The 15,877-nt window shown below is 36.2% G+C and overlaps 1 protein-coding gene across 2 annotated transcripts in view; it reads left to right on the top strand.

Annotated features, from left to right (window-relative positions):
- INTS6 (integrator complex subunit 6) overlaps nt 1-15,877 on the top strand; it is a gene marked incomplete at its 5' end in the record, with an annotated part of 84,822 nt that overhangs the window by 53,836 nt on the left and 15,109 nt on the right. For both annotated transcript variants that reach the window (XM_084235147.1, XM_084235146.1), the window contains 5 exons: nt 2,009-2,192; nt 7,405-7,530; nt 8,945-9,099; nt 14,733-14,885; nt 15,122-15,254. In XM_084235147.1, coding sequence (XP_084091273.1) covers nt 2,009-2,192; nt 7,405-7,530; nt 8,945-9,099; nt 14,733-14,885; nt 15,122-15,254 — 751 coding nt within the window. The remainder of the gene's footprint in view (nt 1-2,008; nt 2,193-7,404; nt 7,531-8,944; nt 9,100-14,732; nt 14,886-15,121; nt 15,255-15,877) is intronic.

Genomic DNA, 15,877 nt, shown 5'->3' with positions numbered 1-15,877 from the left:
CGGCGCTGCAGAGGCTGCAGGCAGCTTCGCAGCCCAGCACTCAACCGCTGCGCCACCGGGGAGGCCCTCCTCTGGATTCTTGATATAGTCCCATGCTGCCATTACTTTTCAGAGTTACTGCATTTACAGTTGAAACCCTCTTTCCTCCAGTACCATCAATGTGTTGATGTTTCTGTGATCTTAGGGAGAAACCTGGTAAGTGTGCTTCCCAAGTACAAAGGTGATTTGGTCTCAGATAAAAGGAGATGATGAAAACAGTGCTTTCTTTATCTTCCAGCAGGATATAGTAATAGCAGCCAGGACTTGGGGGTTCCTAAGCTGTTTTGCAAGTATCACAGAGCCTTTCAGAATAGAGAACCCTCTTCAGAGAACATCCCAGCCCAGATTTTGTCAGTGTTTCTTATTTGTTTCCTCTTATTTCTGTTTCAAGTCAGTCAGAGCCAGAGGAAGACCTTGGCTGATCTTGATGAAGGAGTTTTACAGCATATTCTCTTGGCATTCTTTTGGAAGAGATATGTTAGGTTAGCACAGCTTCACTTAGAAACTCTTAGAATAGAAACTAATTTTTTTTAAATGGTTTGATGTAAGTCAGTGAAGAAACTTGAATGTTAAGTCAGTGTAGAATAACTTCAATTGCTAATTTATCAAGTTCAGAAATCTTGAGATTAGAAATAGAAAGGGTAAGTAATGCAGCTGTTTCACTTTGTGGTAAAAGTAATATAAACTCTGTTACTCTCAATAAATTGGAAAATGATCATTTTAAAGTCCTAGATTTTAAAGAAATATTTATATAGCTAATTTGTGTATCCAATATTTATATAGATAATAAGTCCCTGAGTATGTTGATCCTGGGATTTGTTTTTACTTTTACAAGATTTATGTGATGAAGGGATTTGTTTTGCTACGCAAAATTACCACACTTAAAATATCAGTAATTCCTACAACATTTCAGATTTTCCTGATTGTCTCAAAAATCTTTACTTTTCATTATTTTGTCTCTTATTCTGTAATAGTTTCACCAAACTTCCCAATTCTTTACTCTTATTTTTCATGCTACTGATTTATTGGAGAAGCCAGGTCATCTGTCCAATAGCTTGTCCCACATTTCTGGGATTTGACTGATTGTTCCCTTGTGGTGGTGGTTAAAAGTTGATCTTATATCCCCAGTAGTTCCTGTAAACTAAAGAAGGCTTAGATTCAGTTTCAACCTTTACCTTTTATTTCCATGTTACGACTTCCTATTGCATCTCATCATGAGACACATACTGTCAGGTTTTCCCACTCCGTGATGTTACAACAGATTGATATGTGGATTCTGTTGGGACCCTACTAGTTATTCTGTTGGTATAAAGGTCCCATTAGAATCACTTTAAAACTTACCTTCTGATTTAGAGGATCTGTTGGAGACTGGGAGACACATTAATAAAAAGGCATGCAAAAATTCCCAAACTTTCTACATTTACTCAAATGTGTTAAGAATCATTAACTTTTATTCCATTTAATATGTAATTAAGAGTGATAAAAATTTACATTTATACAAATGCTTTGAGAATGTTTTGTGTAAAATAAAGCATATTTAAGTTTATTATTAAGAACTGTAGATATGTTTGAGGCCACTGTGATCTAACAGAAAAAGAACTGACTCAGACCCAGGAGGCCAAATGACTTATTTTTTCTGAGACCCATTTTTTTTTAATCAGAAGAATAGGAGTTATAAAATATTTATCACAGGGTTCTTTTAATGATTAAATGAAATGGTTTGAAATCAGTGATTAGTTGAATCAAAATCTGAAAAACATTACAGTAATAGATTTTTTTCCAATTGATACTTTCTCAGTAAAGCTTAGGAAACCAATTAACAATATTTCTTGTGTGATTTTAGCTGTATCCGTATTAGACTTTTGTTCTTGGGCTTATTTCCTTGGTTTTAATATCAGTATGATTTATGTGGCCTTTTGGAAAAAAATGGTGTATGGAAATCTTACTGCTTTTTCTCCCCTACTTTCAGCTCCATTTACCTCTTAATTCTCCTTTGCCTGGAAGTGAATTGACCAAGGAACCTTTTCGTTGGGATCAGAGACTCTTTGCGTTAGTGTTGCGATTGCCTGGCACCATGTCAGTAGAATCAGAACAGTTGACAGGTGTACCTTTAGATGACTCTGCAATCACACCAATGTGTGAAGTGACAGGCGGTAAGTTTTTTGTTGGCAGTAATTTCAATGACTTAAAGCAGCATTTATCTGTATGAAATATGTGTTTCAAAAACTCTGTTTTATTTAATAAATTAATATTAAACATTAGACATGATAGTATTAAAACTGCGCTGATGAAGGTCTGTGATTTGAATGGGATGTGAATATTCTTGGATTTGATAATGAATAGTAATTTTTTTTATTCACAAAGAAAATGAAGGTATTTGAAGTTGTCCAATTTATTTTCTCATACACAAAGATTACCAGTGATTTAATGCTGTAGAATTATTTTCTGTGAAACATGTTTCTGTGGATGGATACACATTTGTATTCAGGAAATTTAGTTTTCAGCCTTTAAGTGTTAAGATCTTTTTTTTTTTTTTTTTTAACTTTAGAGTTTTTATTTAACAGATTGAAGAAGGGATTTGAGGCTGTAATTTAAACATTCTTGTATATGGAAATTCCTTACTAGAAATTATTTAATTTGAACTTGGAATTATGATAAAGTTATGGTTCCACATATACTATGTCTTTTGTCTTCTAAGATCAAGACTATTCAGTGTGTGAAATGCAGTGAGTATAGTCAGAGAGTCTCTAAAAATTCCTTAGACGTTATGTAGTAGTTAATATCTTTGTCTTTGGGCAGTAATGTACTAAAGCTATTTTATTCTTTGAAAGTAAATCTCCAGAGAGGTTTCCAAATTCACCCTTAGTAGTAGTTTTTCAAGGATCTAGTCACTTTAGTTGGTCAAGAAATGCTTTCCCCAATTATACTTCCTGAATTTCTCCTGATATAGTTTAGTGGCTTGCCTGTTTTAATGCTCTTACTAACAATAATGGGAAGCCACTCAAATGCCACTCATATTTTTATATATCTGAATAAATTTTCTTTTTCATTTTAAAAGAATGTTCAGTAAAGAAAGTTTTGAGGATAAAATATAAAGAAAATAGAACAGACAAGCTAATATCCACTATTCAAATATGATAACAAGTCCTATACATTTTTTAAATCTAATGTGTATGTACATTTATTTTTCCATTATAGACTACATGTTCACTAAGGGAAAGTTGGAAAAAAAATTTGCCTGTGTTGCTAAAATAATAGATGCTTTAAAAAATGTATAATTGTCATTGTAAGCATTTCTCATTGTTAATCAGGTAATTAATAAGGGCCCACTCAATGTAAAATAACTATTCTTTATACTGAGAATACAGCAGGAACAATAGAAAGCTTACATTTTTGGACTGTTGATTTAAAATCATGTTAAATGGGCCTCCCCGGTGGCGCAGCGGTTGAGCGCTGGGTTGCGAAGCTGCCTGCGGCCACTGCGGTGCCGGTTCGATCCCCGGCTGCTCCCCGGCCACCGGAGGAGGGTCCCACATGGCGCGCAGACCTCTCCTGCCGCCCGCTGCTCCCCTCAGCAGTGTACTTCAGTCCTTCTGCCTGCTCTGCTCCCCACTCTGGCTCTGGTGAATTCTCTCACCCTCCCGCGCTTCTGACTGTACCCAGTGCATGTATAAAACAAACAAACAAACATAAATAAATAAGACATGCCTCTAGAAAATTAAAAAAATAAATAAATAAAATCATGTTAAATGAATAAATTATTTAAGAGAGTTATGAAGAAAAAATAAAATTATAGCAAGTAACTTGAGGCAGAGAATGAGTAGCCTTAGGAAGTCTTCTGAGGAGGTAACATAAGTAGAAATCTGAAAAATGGAGTGTAAACTATATGAAGACCTAGGCAGAGGAAATAGTAAGGGAAGGAATATGCTCTATATATTTGTGAGTAAAAGGAAGGCTGATATGGTTGGAGCTAATATAGAAAGGAAAAGAGAGTAATATATGGATTTAGAGAGGTAGTCAGGGATCAAATATTGAAAAGCCTTTAGGCCATAATTCATATATTTTATTTTCCAAATGTGATGGGGAGCCATTGGAGGGCTTTTTATAGAAAGTGACATCTGGTTTCTGTTTCTAAGAAATTACTTCAGCTACTAGATGAAAATATACTATAAAATGGCAAGAATTGGAAGCAGGGAAACTAGTAAGAGGTTACAGTATTTCATTCTGAAGTGCTAGGTTTGGAGGAGGTGAGATTTGGTCCTATGCAAAAGAGAACCAAGGATGGGGTCAATGAGGGAAGAAGGAATCAAAGATGATTCCCAAATGATTAAGCTGCCCTGAACAACTGCAGGTAATGGGGCCTCCCCTGGTGGCGCAGCGGTTGAGCACTGGGTTGCGAGGCTGCTCGTAGCCTCTGCAGCGCCAGTTCGATCCCCGGCCACCGGCGAGGGTCCCAAAAAAAACAAAACAAAACAAAAAAACAACTGCAGGTAAATAACTGGAATATGCACTGAGGCAGGGAGAAGCAGGTTTGGGGAAAGTCTGGGGATGATAGCAACTTAAAAAAAAAAAAAAAAAAACCTAACCAAAAAAAAAAAACCATGCCTAGTAGAATTTGGTGGAAGTATCAAGGTCAAAAACCATTTCATAAGAATTATGACTTTTCTGCACTAAGTAAATTGAGTTTAACCTCCAGAAGGACTGCTTCTCAACTTAGAAATATTCTTTTGTTTCTTCTTGGTTTTATTAAAGGGCTAATACTAATAGATTGCTGTGAGACAGTGTTTCACTTTACTGCCTTCAGATTTACTAGTTTGATTTGTGTTTGTATATTCTATATTATCATAAGGGAGCCAGCTTCTTAACTTGAAGGTGTGTACTTGTCTCACAGATACAATGAATGATCCTAGAAACTTTGTTTTCACTACAAAGTGCCATACATTCCAAAGGGTGTGTTTTGACATAGAGACTAAAAGAAATATAGACTATAGACTTAACTTTGTAAAGGTAACAGAATTTGACATTTCTTTTTAACATTCAGAAAGATTAATAGATTTTTATTACATGCCCAGTGATTCAAGTTCATTCATTTTTTTCTTTAAATTTTCATAAAACATTTTTTTGTTGGTAATTTTATTTCATACAAGGATCATAAATCATTTACTTGTGCTTTTCTCATCAATTAATTGATGACACAGATAGGAGAAAGAATTGCCACCATTACACATTTAGATACTTTCATTTTTTAATGACATCTTGGGAATATGCTTAAATTTTGTGAAATAAAATAGCTTTTTATAGTTTTCTAAGTGTTTTTATTTTTTTAATTAAAAAAAAGATTTATTTATTTATACAAGCACTGGGTACAGTCAGAAGCGCGGGAGGGTGAGAGAATTCACCAGAGTGGAGAGCAGAGCAGGCGGACTGACGAAGTACACTGCTGAGGGGAGCAGTGGGCAGCAGGAGACGTCTGCGTGGGACCCTCACCCGGTGGCCGGGGATCAAACCGGCGCTGCAGAGACTGTGGGCAGCTTCATAGCCCAGCCTTCAACCCCTGTGCCACCAGGGAAGGCCCTAAATAGTGTTTTTAGATGATCAGTCTTTTTATGTATTGTTTTATTTATATGCTTAAATACATAAAACATGAGCAAAGTGTGCCCAGCGTAAAGATTCTAATACCCCATAAGAATTTGACTCTTGCCTATACTGTTGTACTAAGTTGGATAAATTAGTTAACATCTCTGTACTTTAGTTTTCTCATTTGTAAAATGGAGAAAGTAATGCATAAGATTGTTTCTGTGACAAAATAAAATTTAAGGCAATTAGAATAGTGCTGGAAAAAAAAAAAAGAATAGTGCTGGACACATAGATACTCAAAAATTGGTAGGTGTTTTTATGATTATAGCCATCATTATCATGTACAGGTAAGATGTTTGTTACATGATACTTGTTCTTCTAAGTATAGCTAACTCTGAGGACTTGAATCACTAATACCTCATGTTCTTTCTTCTGTGTAACCTTTAACAAATCATATGTTAAGTATAAATTAGTTAACTTGCTTGTCAAATCTAATGGTATATTTGTGTTTGGAAATAATAAGTTGAATTTGTAAAATAGGACTTTTTCGTGTAGAGCTTCTTGCAAATAGCACTGTAAGATAATTGAGTTTTAGTTTCAAGGCTTTCAGCATTGGTCTGGATCAGCACAAATAGTATTATATCATATCATAGAACTTACATATATGTAATTACAAGTTTTATAGCAGTCACATTAAAAAGAAAAAGGTGAAATTTATTTCAGTCTTTTTCTTTAAGTCAATATATAATATTTCAACATGAAATTTATACTGAAAATTGAGACACTTAACTTTTTTTAAAGTCTGTAAAATCTGCCATATATTTTATATTTACTGTGCGTTTCATTTGGGACTATCCCTGTGTCAATAGCCATATGTCGTCAGTGACTACAATATGGGACAGCACAAGTTGAGATACACTTGTTGGTAATTCCTCTTTAAGAGATTTTTCCCTACTGTTTTTTCTTAGTCACTAGCATTTTTAATGTTTTTTAACTAAAAATACTATGGGTTAAAAAGTACAAAAGGGAAATTCATTTAAAATCGCTATTTCCCGGGGCCTCCCCTGGTGGTGCAGTGGTTGAGCGCTGGGCTGTGAAGCTGCCCGCAGCCTCTGCAGTGCCCATTTGATCCCCGGTTCGATCCCCAGCCACAGGTGAGGGTCCCACATGGCGTGGCAGACCTCTCCTGCCGCGTCTGCTGTTCCCCTCAGCAGTGTATTTCGTCAGTCTGCCTATTCTGTTCCCTGTTCTGGCTCTGGTGAATTCTCTCACCCTCCCGCGCTTCTGGCTGTACCCAGTGCTCGTATAAATAAATAAATAAATCTTTTTAAAAAATTAAAAAAAAAAATCGATATTTCCCAAATATGTAAGGCAAATAAAATTCCGAAAAACACATGCTACCTTAGTAAATTACAAATACTTAAAAATGCAATAACTTCTGGCAGGCTAGTTAAATAATTTTGGGGTAGCTGCTATGGGCAGTTAGTAAATAGAGGTGTTGTGTATGTTTATAATATTGGCTTATGTAGTTTGATTTTTTAAAATTGTGGTTTGTCCAGTCTGAGATTTCTATTTTTCATATACCTATAATTGGAAGAAAAAATTTGTGTACAGAATAGAATTTTTGGTTGATTGAAATGACTTTTTATTTATTCTTACATAAGATAATGAAATGTCAAACTTTGCCATTGAACTTACATTAATAAATACTCTCAGAAATCACATTATGGTTCTTTTTTGATCGAGGTAAGAATTTCTACAACTAACTACTTTTTCTTTTTATCTTAGGCCGCTCTTACTCTGTGTGTTCTCCAAGAATGCTTAATCAGTGTCTGGAGTCCTTGGTGCAGAAAGTTCAAAGTGGGGTGGTAATAAACTTTGAAAAAGCAGGACCAGATCCTTCCCCTGTAGAAGGTATTATTACACTATTCTTGCATATTTTCTAAAGTTGCTCTATCAATGATTTGATTGAAACTGAAAAATTATGATGACCTGACTTTAAAATTAACAATGCCAAATAATTAAGATGATGAAATTACAATTGGAGAGAGGGAAGATTAAATAGAAAAGTCAAGGTAGTGGTTCTGTTTTCTTTTTCAGTGATTGTTCATAGCCTGAAATTTTATAAGAGCCAAAACCCATTTCAAGCATTTATGAACTAACAACCTCATATTTCCTTTTTACTATTGTAATGCCTCGCTCAAGTTACATGTTTCTCCCATGTCCCTTATTTCCCTTGCGTTTTCAATCCAGTGTGTTTATTTAATTTCTTAACTTCATTTTTTTCCTCAGGATCAAACTGGTCAGAACCAAATGGTTTGTGTGATTGCAAAAGTGAGGAACCAGCCTTTGTCATTGAAGATTAATTCTTTTCATTCCATCCAAACCCATCTGGCTTTATTCGCATATATTCTGTGATCATGAACTATTACATATTAGCCAGAGGGTAAAAGGTGTTAAACTAGAACCAGTAGACATTTGGGTCCCTCTGCATTGTATGATGTAGCTTGTATCAAGAGTTAGAAAGTTATTAATGATACTTGGCAGAGGTAATCCACTAGAGTGGGTAATTGGGAGAAGAAAAAGGTCATTACAGATGTGGAAAAAAACACAAAACAAAACCAGGTATCCTCAGAGGGAATTATAGAAAAAGAGCAGAAAGTGGTAAGATTATATAAATTGTATCAGGGTATTTGGATTAAAAAAAAACCCAAATATTTAATTCAATTGTTAGACATGAAATTACTTAAAATTGTCTTGTTTGACTTAGAATTAGACATTAAGTAAATGTTTAGTGTCTTGAACTGTTATTTTGCTAGAATTATTTTAAAGTGCATTGAATGTGAATTTGTATATTAAATTTTTTTGTTATTAGATTCTGTTATTGTTACTAGGTTTTGTTATTAGTTAAAATTTTTTAATACTCATTTAGCAATATTCGCATAGTATTTACAAGCCAACAGCAATGATGAAGAAGGCAAATGGGTGTTTGCCCTTACCATCTGGTGGGAAAAAGATATCATTCATTAAACAAGTATTTACCATAAAGTGTGCTTTACATGCTCTGACTAGACAAACAAAGGATGCTGTTGGACCTCCTTTTAACTATCGAACTCTTAGATGGAATTTGCAGACTTTACTCTCTAGTGAATTTTAATCTAGTCTAAATGTTAAGCAGGCATGATAGTATTCTGCCATTTAAGAACATCTAGAATTGAACAAGTATTAGGATATTTTTGTTAAATAATAATAGATATAATTTTAACTTTTTATATATTTCAAACCATTAATGATGTATCTTTTCTTTGTCATAATTTCTTTACTATAGATGGGCAGCCAGATATATCAAGGCCTTTTGGATCTCAACCTTGGCATAGCTGTCACAAACTCATATATGTCAGACCAAATCCTAAAACTGGGGTTCCTATAGGTCATTGGCCTGTTCCAGAATCTTTTTGGCCAGATCAGAATTCTCCAACACTAGTAAGTACCACAGATACTGTGACTTTGTAACACTAATCTTTTAGCTTCTTTTTAGACTAATTTTAAGTACTGCTATCAGTTAAAAATACGGCTAATACATGGAATTAGGTGTTAAGGTGCTATACTAAGCTATTCTTTGCTTTAGTATACTATATTGTTAATTATGAAATAATAGAAAAAAGTCATCTGTTTCCTTTAAAACTAATACTATTCATATGTTTTTATTATTGGCATCTGGGTACAGAATCATAGATATAATAAGTGTTTCTCCTTAGACTTTAAACATGATATAACATTAGGAGTTATTTCTGGGATACAATTTAGAATTTCACTGAAAACTTAGAAAATAATTTTTTTTTTTTTTTAAAGATTGATTTATTTATTTATACAAGCACTGGGTACAGTCAGAAGCGCGGGAGGGTGAGAATTCACCAGAGCCAGAGCGGGGAGCAGAACAGGCAGAAGGACCGAAGTACACTGCTGAGGGGAGCAGCGGGCAGCTGGAGAGGTCTGCGCGCCATGTGGGACCCTCCTCTGGTGTCTGGGGATCGAACCGGCGCTGCAGAGGCTGCAGGCAGCTTCGCAACCCAGTGCTCAACCGTTGCGCCACTGGGGAGGCCCTGGAAAATAATTTTGATAGTTTTCCTGTAATCTTTTAGGATGTAGTCAGAAATTCATGTTGCCTTTCATAATTTTAGTTATATTCAGTGTTTCAAGTCTGAAGGTTTAAGATAGAAAAGATTTTCTAGTCTTGTTTATATAAATTATTTTTAGAAACAGACTTTTTGAATGGCTGTCATGAATTATCAGTATTAACTATATAGTTCTTACAGTAATAGAGTAAATTTAGACAAATTAATGCTGATTCAGTCTTATTAATACCTTTTTTTTTTGAGTAGTCATTTTTCTAGTTTGAAGCCTATTTTATCCGATATAAGTATGGCTGTCTCTGCCTTCTTTTGGGGTCCATTTACTTGTATAATTGTGTTCCAACCCTTTACTTTAAATCTATGTTTATCTTTAGCAGTTAGGTATGTTTTTTGGAGACGGCAGAAGATTGGATCCAGCCTGCTACTCTGTCTTCTTTATTGATGAGTTTGGTTAATTTATGTTTATGGTGATTATTGATACATAGAAGCCTATAATTGTCATTGTGTCCATTGTTTTGTGGTTCTATTCATTACCTTGTTCTGTTTTTCCTGTTCATTCCTCTTTTGGTTTAGATTGTAAGGCTTCTTGTAATATTTCTTGGAGTGGGGGTTTAGTAGTAGTGGATTTCTGAAGATTTTGTTTGTCTGAGAAGGTCCCTATTTTTCCCTCATAGAGGAAGGAGAGCTTTTTGCAGGGCAAAGTTTTCTTGGCTGGCATTTTTGTCATGGAGTTAGTTGAATATCACTCCATTCTCTTCTTGCCCAGAGTGTTTCTTCTGAGAAATATGATGTCACCCTAATCAGTTTTCCTTTGTAGGTTATCTGTTTCTTTCCCCTTGTCAACTTCATTATTTTTTTCTTTGTAGTAGACTCTTGGAAGCTTTACCATCATGTGTCTTGCTGTAGTTTCCTCTCATTATGTTGATTTGGTATTCTTCTAGCTTTCTGTAAGTCTGTTTTCTTATCCTTCTTCATATTTGGGAAGTTCTCTTTGATTATTTCCCTGAATAGTAGCTCATTTCCTTTTTCTCTCTCCTCACCTTTTGGGATTCTTATATTTCTTTTCCTCATGGTGTCAAATAGTTTTTGCAGTATTTCTTCTTTTCCCTTCCTGCTTTTTCTCTTACATCTTCAAGTGTTTTCACCACGGCAATTCTGAAGTTTTTATCTGTCAGGAAGAGATAGTCTCTTGTGTCAGTGTTGGGTTCTGGAGGCTGATTTTCTTTTTGTGGTGTATTGTTCCCATGAGAGTTTGCTTAACCACTTGTATTTTTCTTTCTTCCCATTGTTTGCTTTTGGCTTTGTGGTATGTATAGCGCCCCCATACTGGTACTGGTGGACATGACTGCTGTGTTCTTGCTGGGGTGTGGATATGTCTGCCTAGTGCCTGGGCCTCTGTAGCTGGTGGTTAGAGGTAGGGACTGAGGACTCCACAGTTCCCTTCAACTGGACCACTGGTGAGGGGCAGGACTGCCAGTTGCTCCTCCTAGGGCAATGGGGGCCACTGGAATTGGAGGGTTCCCACAATTGCTACCTGGGCATGAGTCTGCCAGATGGCTTATGTTAGTGGGTAGCACTTTCATGCGTTCCTACACAATGTCAGGGAATGCTGGGTCCGGTGGGGGTTTCCTACCTGGGCATGCTTCTGCTCTGGTAGATGCTGGTATGAGCTATGATTTGCCCCAGGAGCCCCTGCCTGCCCAACCTCCACTACATAAAGTGGGATTCAGAGCCTCAGCCTGGGTTAGCCAAGAGTCCTATGTAGAAAGCTACACTGCCAGGCACAATCTAGGGCCCATTTCTTTGGGGGTGCCTGCAGGGGGTGAATGGGATGTACTTCTGTGTTGAACTGCTAGGTCTTTCTTGAGAAAGCAGAAAGAAAGAAAATATAGAGGAGAAGAAGAAACAAGAAAAAAATGAAAATAGAAAAAAAGGAGGAAAACAAGCCCCCCCCCCAAAAAAAAAAAAGGAAAGGAAAGGAGAGAAAAAGGGAGGAGAAAAAGGAGGAAAGGAAAAGAGAAAAAAAGAAAAATAATATAAAAGAGAGGACCGAAAAAAAAAAGAAAGAAAAGAATTAAAGTTCAGGGACTCTTGGCTCCCAAGGAGCCTAGTGGTTGCTGTTTTTGCCTAGTCTACCAGTGGGGAGATCGCAGTAAAACTGAGTAAGATGTTCCCAGGGTCTGCTATCTCCTTTGAAGTTGTGACTCAGGAAAAAGAAAAGAAAGAAAATAAAAGGAAGAGTAACAGAAGGTAAAAGAATTGTGAAAAAAAAAATAAAGACAAAACTTGCACCTTAGGGCTCTGTACCCTCTGAGGAGCTGCGACCAGTGTTGTGGCCCCGTTGTGGGATGCCAGAAGGCTGAGTGGTATGCACTTCTGAATTAATTGTTTAAGGCCCTCCCATATGCGGCTCAGGTGAGAAAGAAAAAAAAGTGGAAGTTTGCAGTTCAGGCTCTCTCTTTCTCCTGGGATGCCATGTGCAGGTGTTGGGGTCATGGTTTCTCACCTGGCGGGGAGGGGGTATCCAATAGTCTCTGAGGGTCTCCAATGTAAATGAGAATGTTGAGAGCCCCAGGCTGGGGCCCTGCTGGGATTTGGTGGCAGAGGCATCTGTGGCCAGTTAGGGTACCCTGCTCAGTGCTTCCAGGTACCTACAGGGAGTGGTATCTTTCTCCAGCATTTGATCTTCCTGGAGATGTCCTGATGTCCAGTTGGAAGAGTCTTGATTTTTCCAGGAGCTTGTAATAGTCCTTTATTTTTTTATAATTGTTTTTAGGAGAGAGATTGATTTTGGCCTGTATTTCACCATATTGTGGGCAGGGCTGTCAGTTTTTTCTAATCTGTGAGGACATTGTGAGATATCTTGTGGGAGAGCATAGCAGTAATTCTTTTTGGTACTACCTTTAGAAAATAAGAATTATATTTCAAAGATCATTAAGCAGTCTTTAGTAATGTTTCATGTAACTATCATTTTTGAATTAAAGTGAAGCCTTTTTGAGACCTTTCATATTTTGAGCTTATATTAACTGTTCAGATAACATAGCAGATAATACAGTAAATAATAGATTTTTTGGTGGAGGCCAGGTTCTAGAGGATTATCTTTTAACTTTTTCTCTTGGATCTCAGTATTTTCATCAAAAAAATATTTAGTCTGAGAAATGAAAGCATGAATTAGAATGTAAGGAGTGGAAGATAAATTTCTAGAGAGATGAGAATTTAGTATTGATGGAACAATAACTAGATACTAAGCAACTGCCATGTATATATGTTCTAAGTGGTTTAGAATTTGTTTTTTTCATCCATATCATTGTTACAGTGAAATGTGGATTAGAATAATAACCATCTAGGTTTTCAAAATAAGTTGTGTGGTTTGGGGTAGAAAAAATGAATTGGATGATAATGTGTCTGAGGGAGCTATAGAAGATTCAAATTAGTTCAGTAGACACTTGGATACATAAGAGACAGGAGAGAGATCTGGTACCAGCAATAGAGGATTTGGAGCCATCGGTGTATAGAATGAGACTAAGGGTTCTTTCTATGTGCTTTTCCAGTTTTGAGCCTTTCCCTGGGGTACTTACTCCTGTTGCTTATATACAGGTGCTTAACCTCTAGTAGTGAAGGTCAGTTGATATCTGGGTTTTGGCAATAGTGAGTAGCAGGTATTTCAGTGTCACAGCCTTACACTGCAAATAATAGCCTTGTCTATGAGGAGACACAGGTGGCCCAATCTGGTTCTTCCTCAGGGTTCTGGCTCCAGTTGTTCTGTATTTGTGCTCTTAGGCTCAAGTCAGTAATCATTACTCCACACCCCTTACTCCTTTATTTTCTCCAGTATTGCACCCTCTGTTCTGAATGCCAACTCTGCAACCTCTTATCTAGTACAGTACCTGGTCTCCCAAAACCAATGTGGGTATGTGCCCCTGTGTCAGTAACTGTATGGGGCCTCCATATGGCAGTCACTCCTGCCTCTCATAAGTTGTACTGCCCTGTGATCACTACAAACAATCCAGTTAAAGTTTTTCCTACCCCTTTCTACAGGACCACTGCTTCAGATATATGCTGTAGTTGTCCATTTACCTTTCAGGGATTATTGACTTTGCTGCAATTTCATTGTGGAATACACATAGGAGGCAAGCCTGGTGTCTTCACTCTGCTGCCATTTGTTGGACTCTCCAAATGTAATATCTAGACTTCTTTCTGCTTATACAATTCCAAATTATTTCTTTACAGCTCATATTTCCTTCACCAACCTTCATGTGATGAGGAAGGACACTATTAGGAAGGACACTATTACAGGGAAAATAGAGTAGCATGTCTTCTTTTTTTTCCTTTGAAGCATTGTTTTTTGTGCCTCTAGAATAGGTAGTCCAAAGCAGAGTGTATACACCACAGGGTTAACCAAAAGTCTACTAGCTTAAGGGAGGAAAACTCTAGAACTTCCATTTATATTTATTTCCTCCTATTTTTAAATATTCTTTTGGCATATATTTTATTATCTACCTATACATTAGTAATTTACACATAATTTATAAATAAATATTATATGTGCCCTAATATATAGCCAAAAACTTAACTAACCAAGGTTAGAAGCAATTTCTATACAATAGTATAAATTATACAGTTATATAGTAAAATTGCTACAAGTGAGGACTTATGGTTTCTATATATATTGTAAAAATTATTACTTATTTCAAAATTGTGTATTTAACTTCTATTAAATATCATTTTGAGACCTAAAGATAATTTTATTTTGTATAGAATTTTAACTGTTTCATCTTTTTCTGTGACCATTGTATAATTTAACCATTACATTTTCAAGGATTTTCTGTTCACTTTTTAACAATGTGAATGGTATTTGCAGTAGTAAATTAAACTCTCACCAGCAAAACTGAGAAACTGAGTAAATTTTGGTAGAGACAGACTGAAAATGAGTTTGTTTCTGGTATTTTGTGTAAGTAGTAATAGTAAGATTTTCTCCTCTAGCCACCTCGAACATCTCATCCTATAGTGAAGTTTTCCTGTACAGACTGTGAACCAATGGTTATTGACAAATTGCCTTTTGACAAATATGAGTTGGAACCTTCCCCACTGACTCAGTTTATCCTGGAAAGGAAATCTCCTCAAACATGTTGGCAGGTGAGCTGAGGAATTACATGATTTAAAAATTGAAATGAGATGTTTCTTAAAAAGTTAAATTGAGCCCCTCCCTGACCTGATTCTACTGGCCTGGGAGTCCCACTTTGTTTCTGTTCCTTTTCTCCTTAATAAACTTGCTTTCTCTAAATAAACAAAAAAAAGGTTAAATTGAGTTATTTGTTTATGTAACATTCTGCCAAAGTTATTAACACAGTCTTAACCACTCTTTTTAACAGGTATATGTGAGCAATAGTGCAAAATATAGCGAACTTGGTCATCCCTTTGGTTACTTGAAAGCCAGTACAGCATTGAACTGTGTCAACTTATTTGTGATGCCTTATAATTACCCAGTCCTCCTTCCCCTTTTAGGTAAGACAGTCTTGTCATATTCTCTTCTCTTTGACTCAGTATACATAGAAATATTCCTTAAAACAAACTTTTGGAACATCTCTGTAAATTTTGTCTTCTGGAAATTAATGAAAAAAAATTTAAGATTTATTTTATTTAGCATCCAAAAACTGGGGTATAGGCGATTAGGTGTGTGGTAGGGGAGGTGAGAGGATTCACCAGAGACAGAGTGGGGAGTAGAACAGGCGGGTTGACTGATACATTGCTGAGGGGAGCAGTGGGCTAGACAGGAGAGGTCTGCTGCACTGTGTGGGTTAGCTCCCTGCCCAGCGAACGTACTTGTGCTGCATTGGTTGCAGATAGCTTCATAGTGCTGAGACTTAACCCCTTGTGCCACCAGGGAGGCCCCAGTGAAAATGTTTTTAATACTCTAAAATATTGAACATGCCTAACAACCTGTTCATTTTTGTGGTAAATTAAGTCAGTGTCAAAACACCTTTGATTCTTATAAACATAATAAAAGTATTGTTTTAAAATTTTTAATTTTCTAATTTTTCTACTGGTTGCATTTCTTATAGAATGGGTAATGCCAACTTTACATTTGGTAGAAACATATTTGTATTTTGTAGAAGCATGTTCATAAG

The sequence above is a fragment of the Talpa europaea genome (genome assembly GCF_964194135.1).
Source record: "Talpa europaea genome assembly, chromosome: 6".
NCBI lineage: Eukaryota > Metazoa > Chordata > Mammalia > Eulipotyphla > Talpidae > Talpa > Talpa europaea.
Note: the sequence above shows the minus strand (reverse complement) of the source record. Positions and strands in the feature narration are given on the sequence as shown.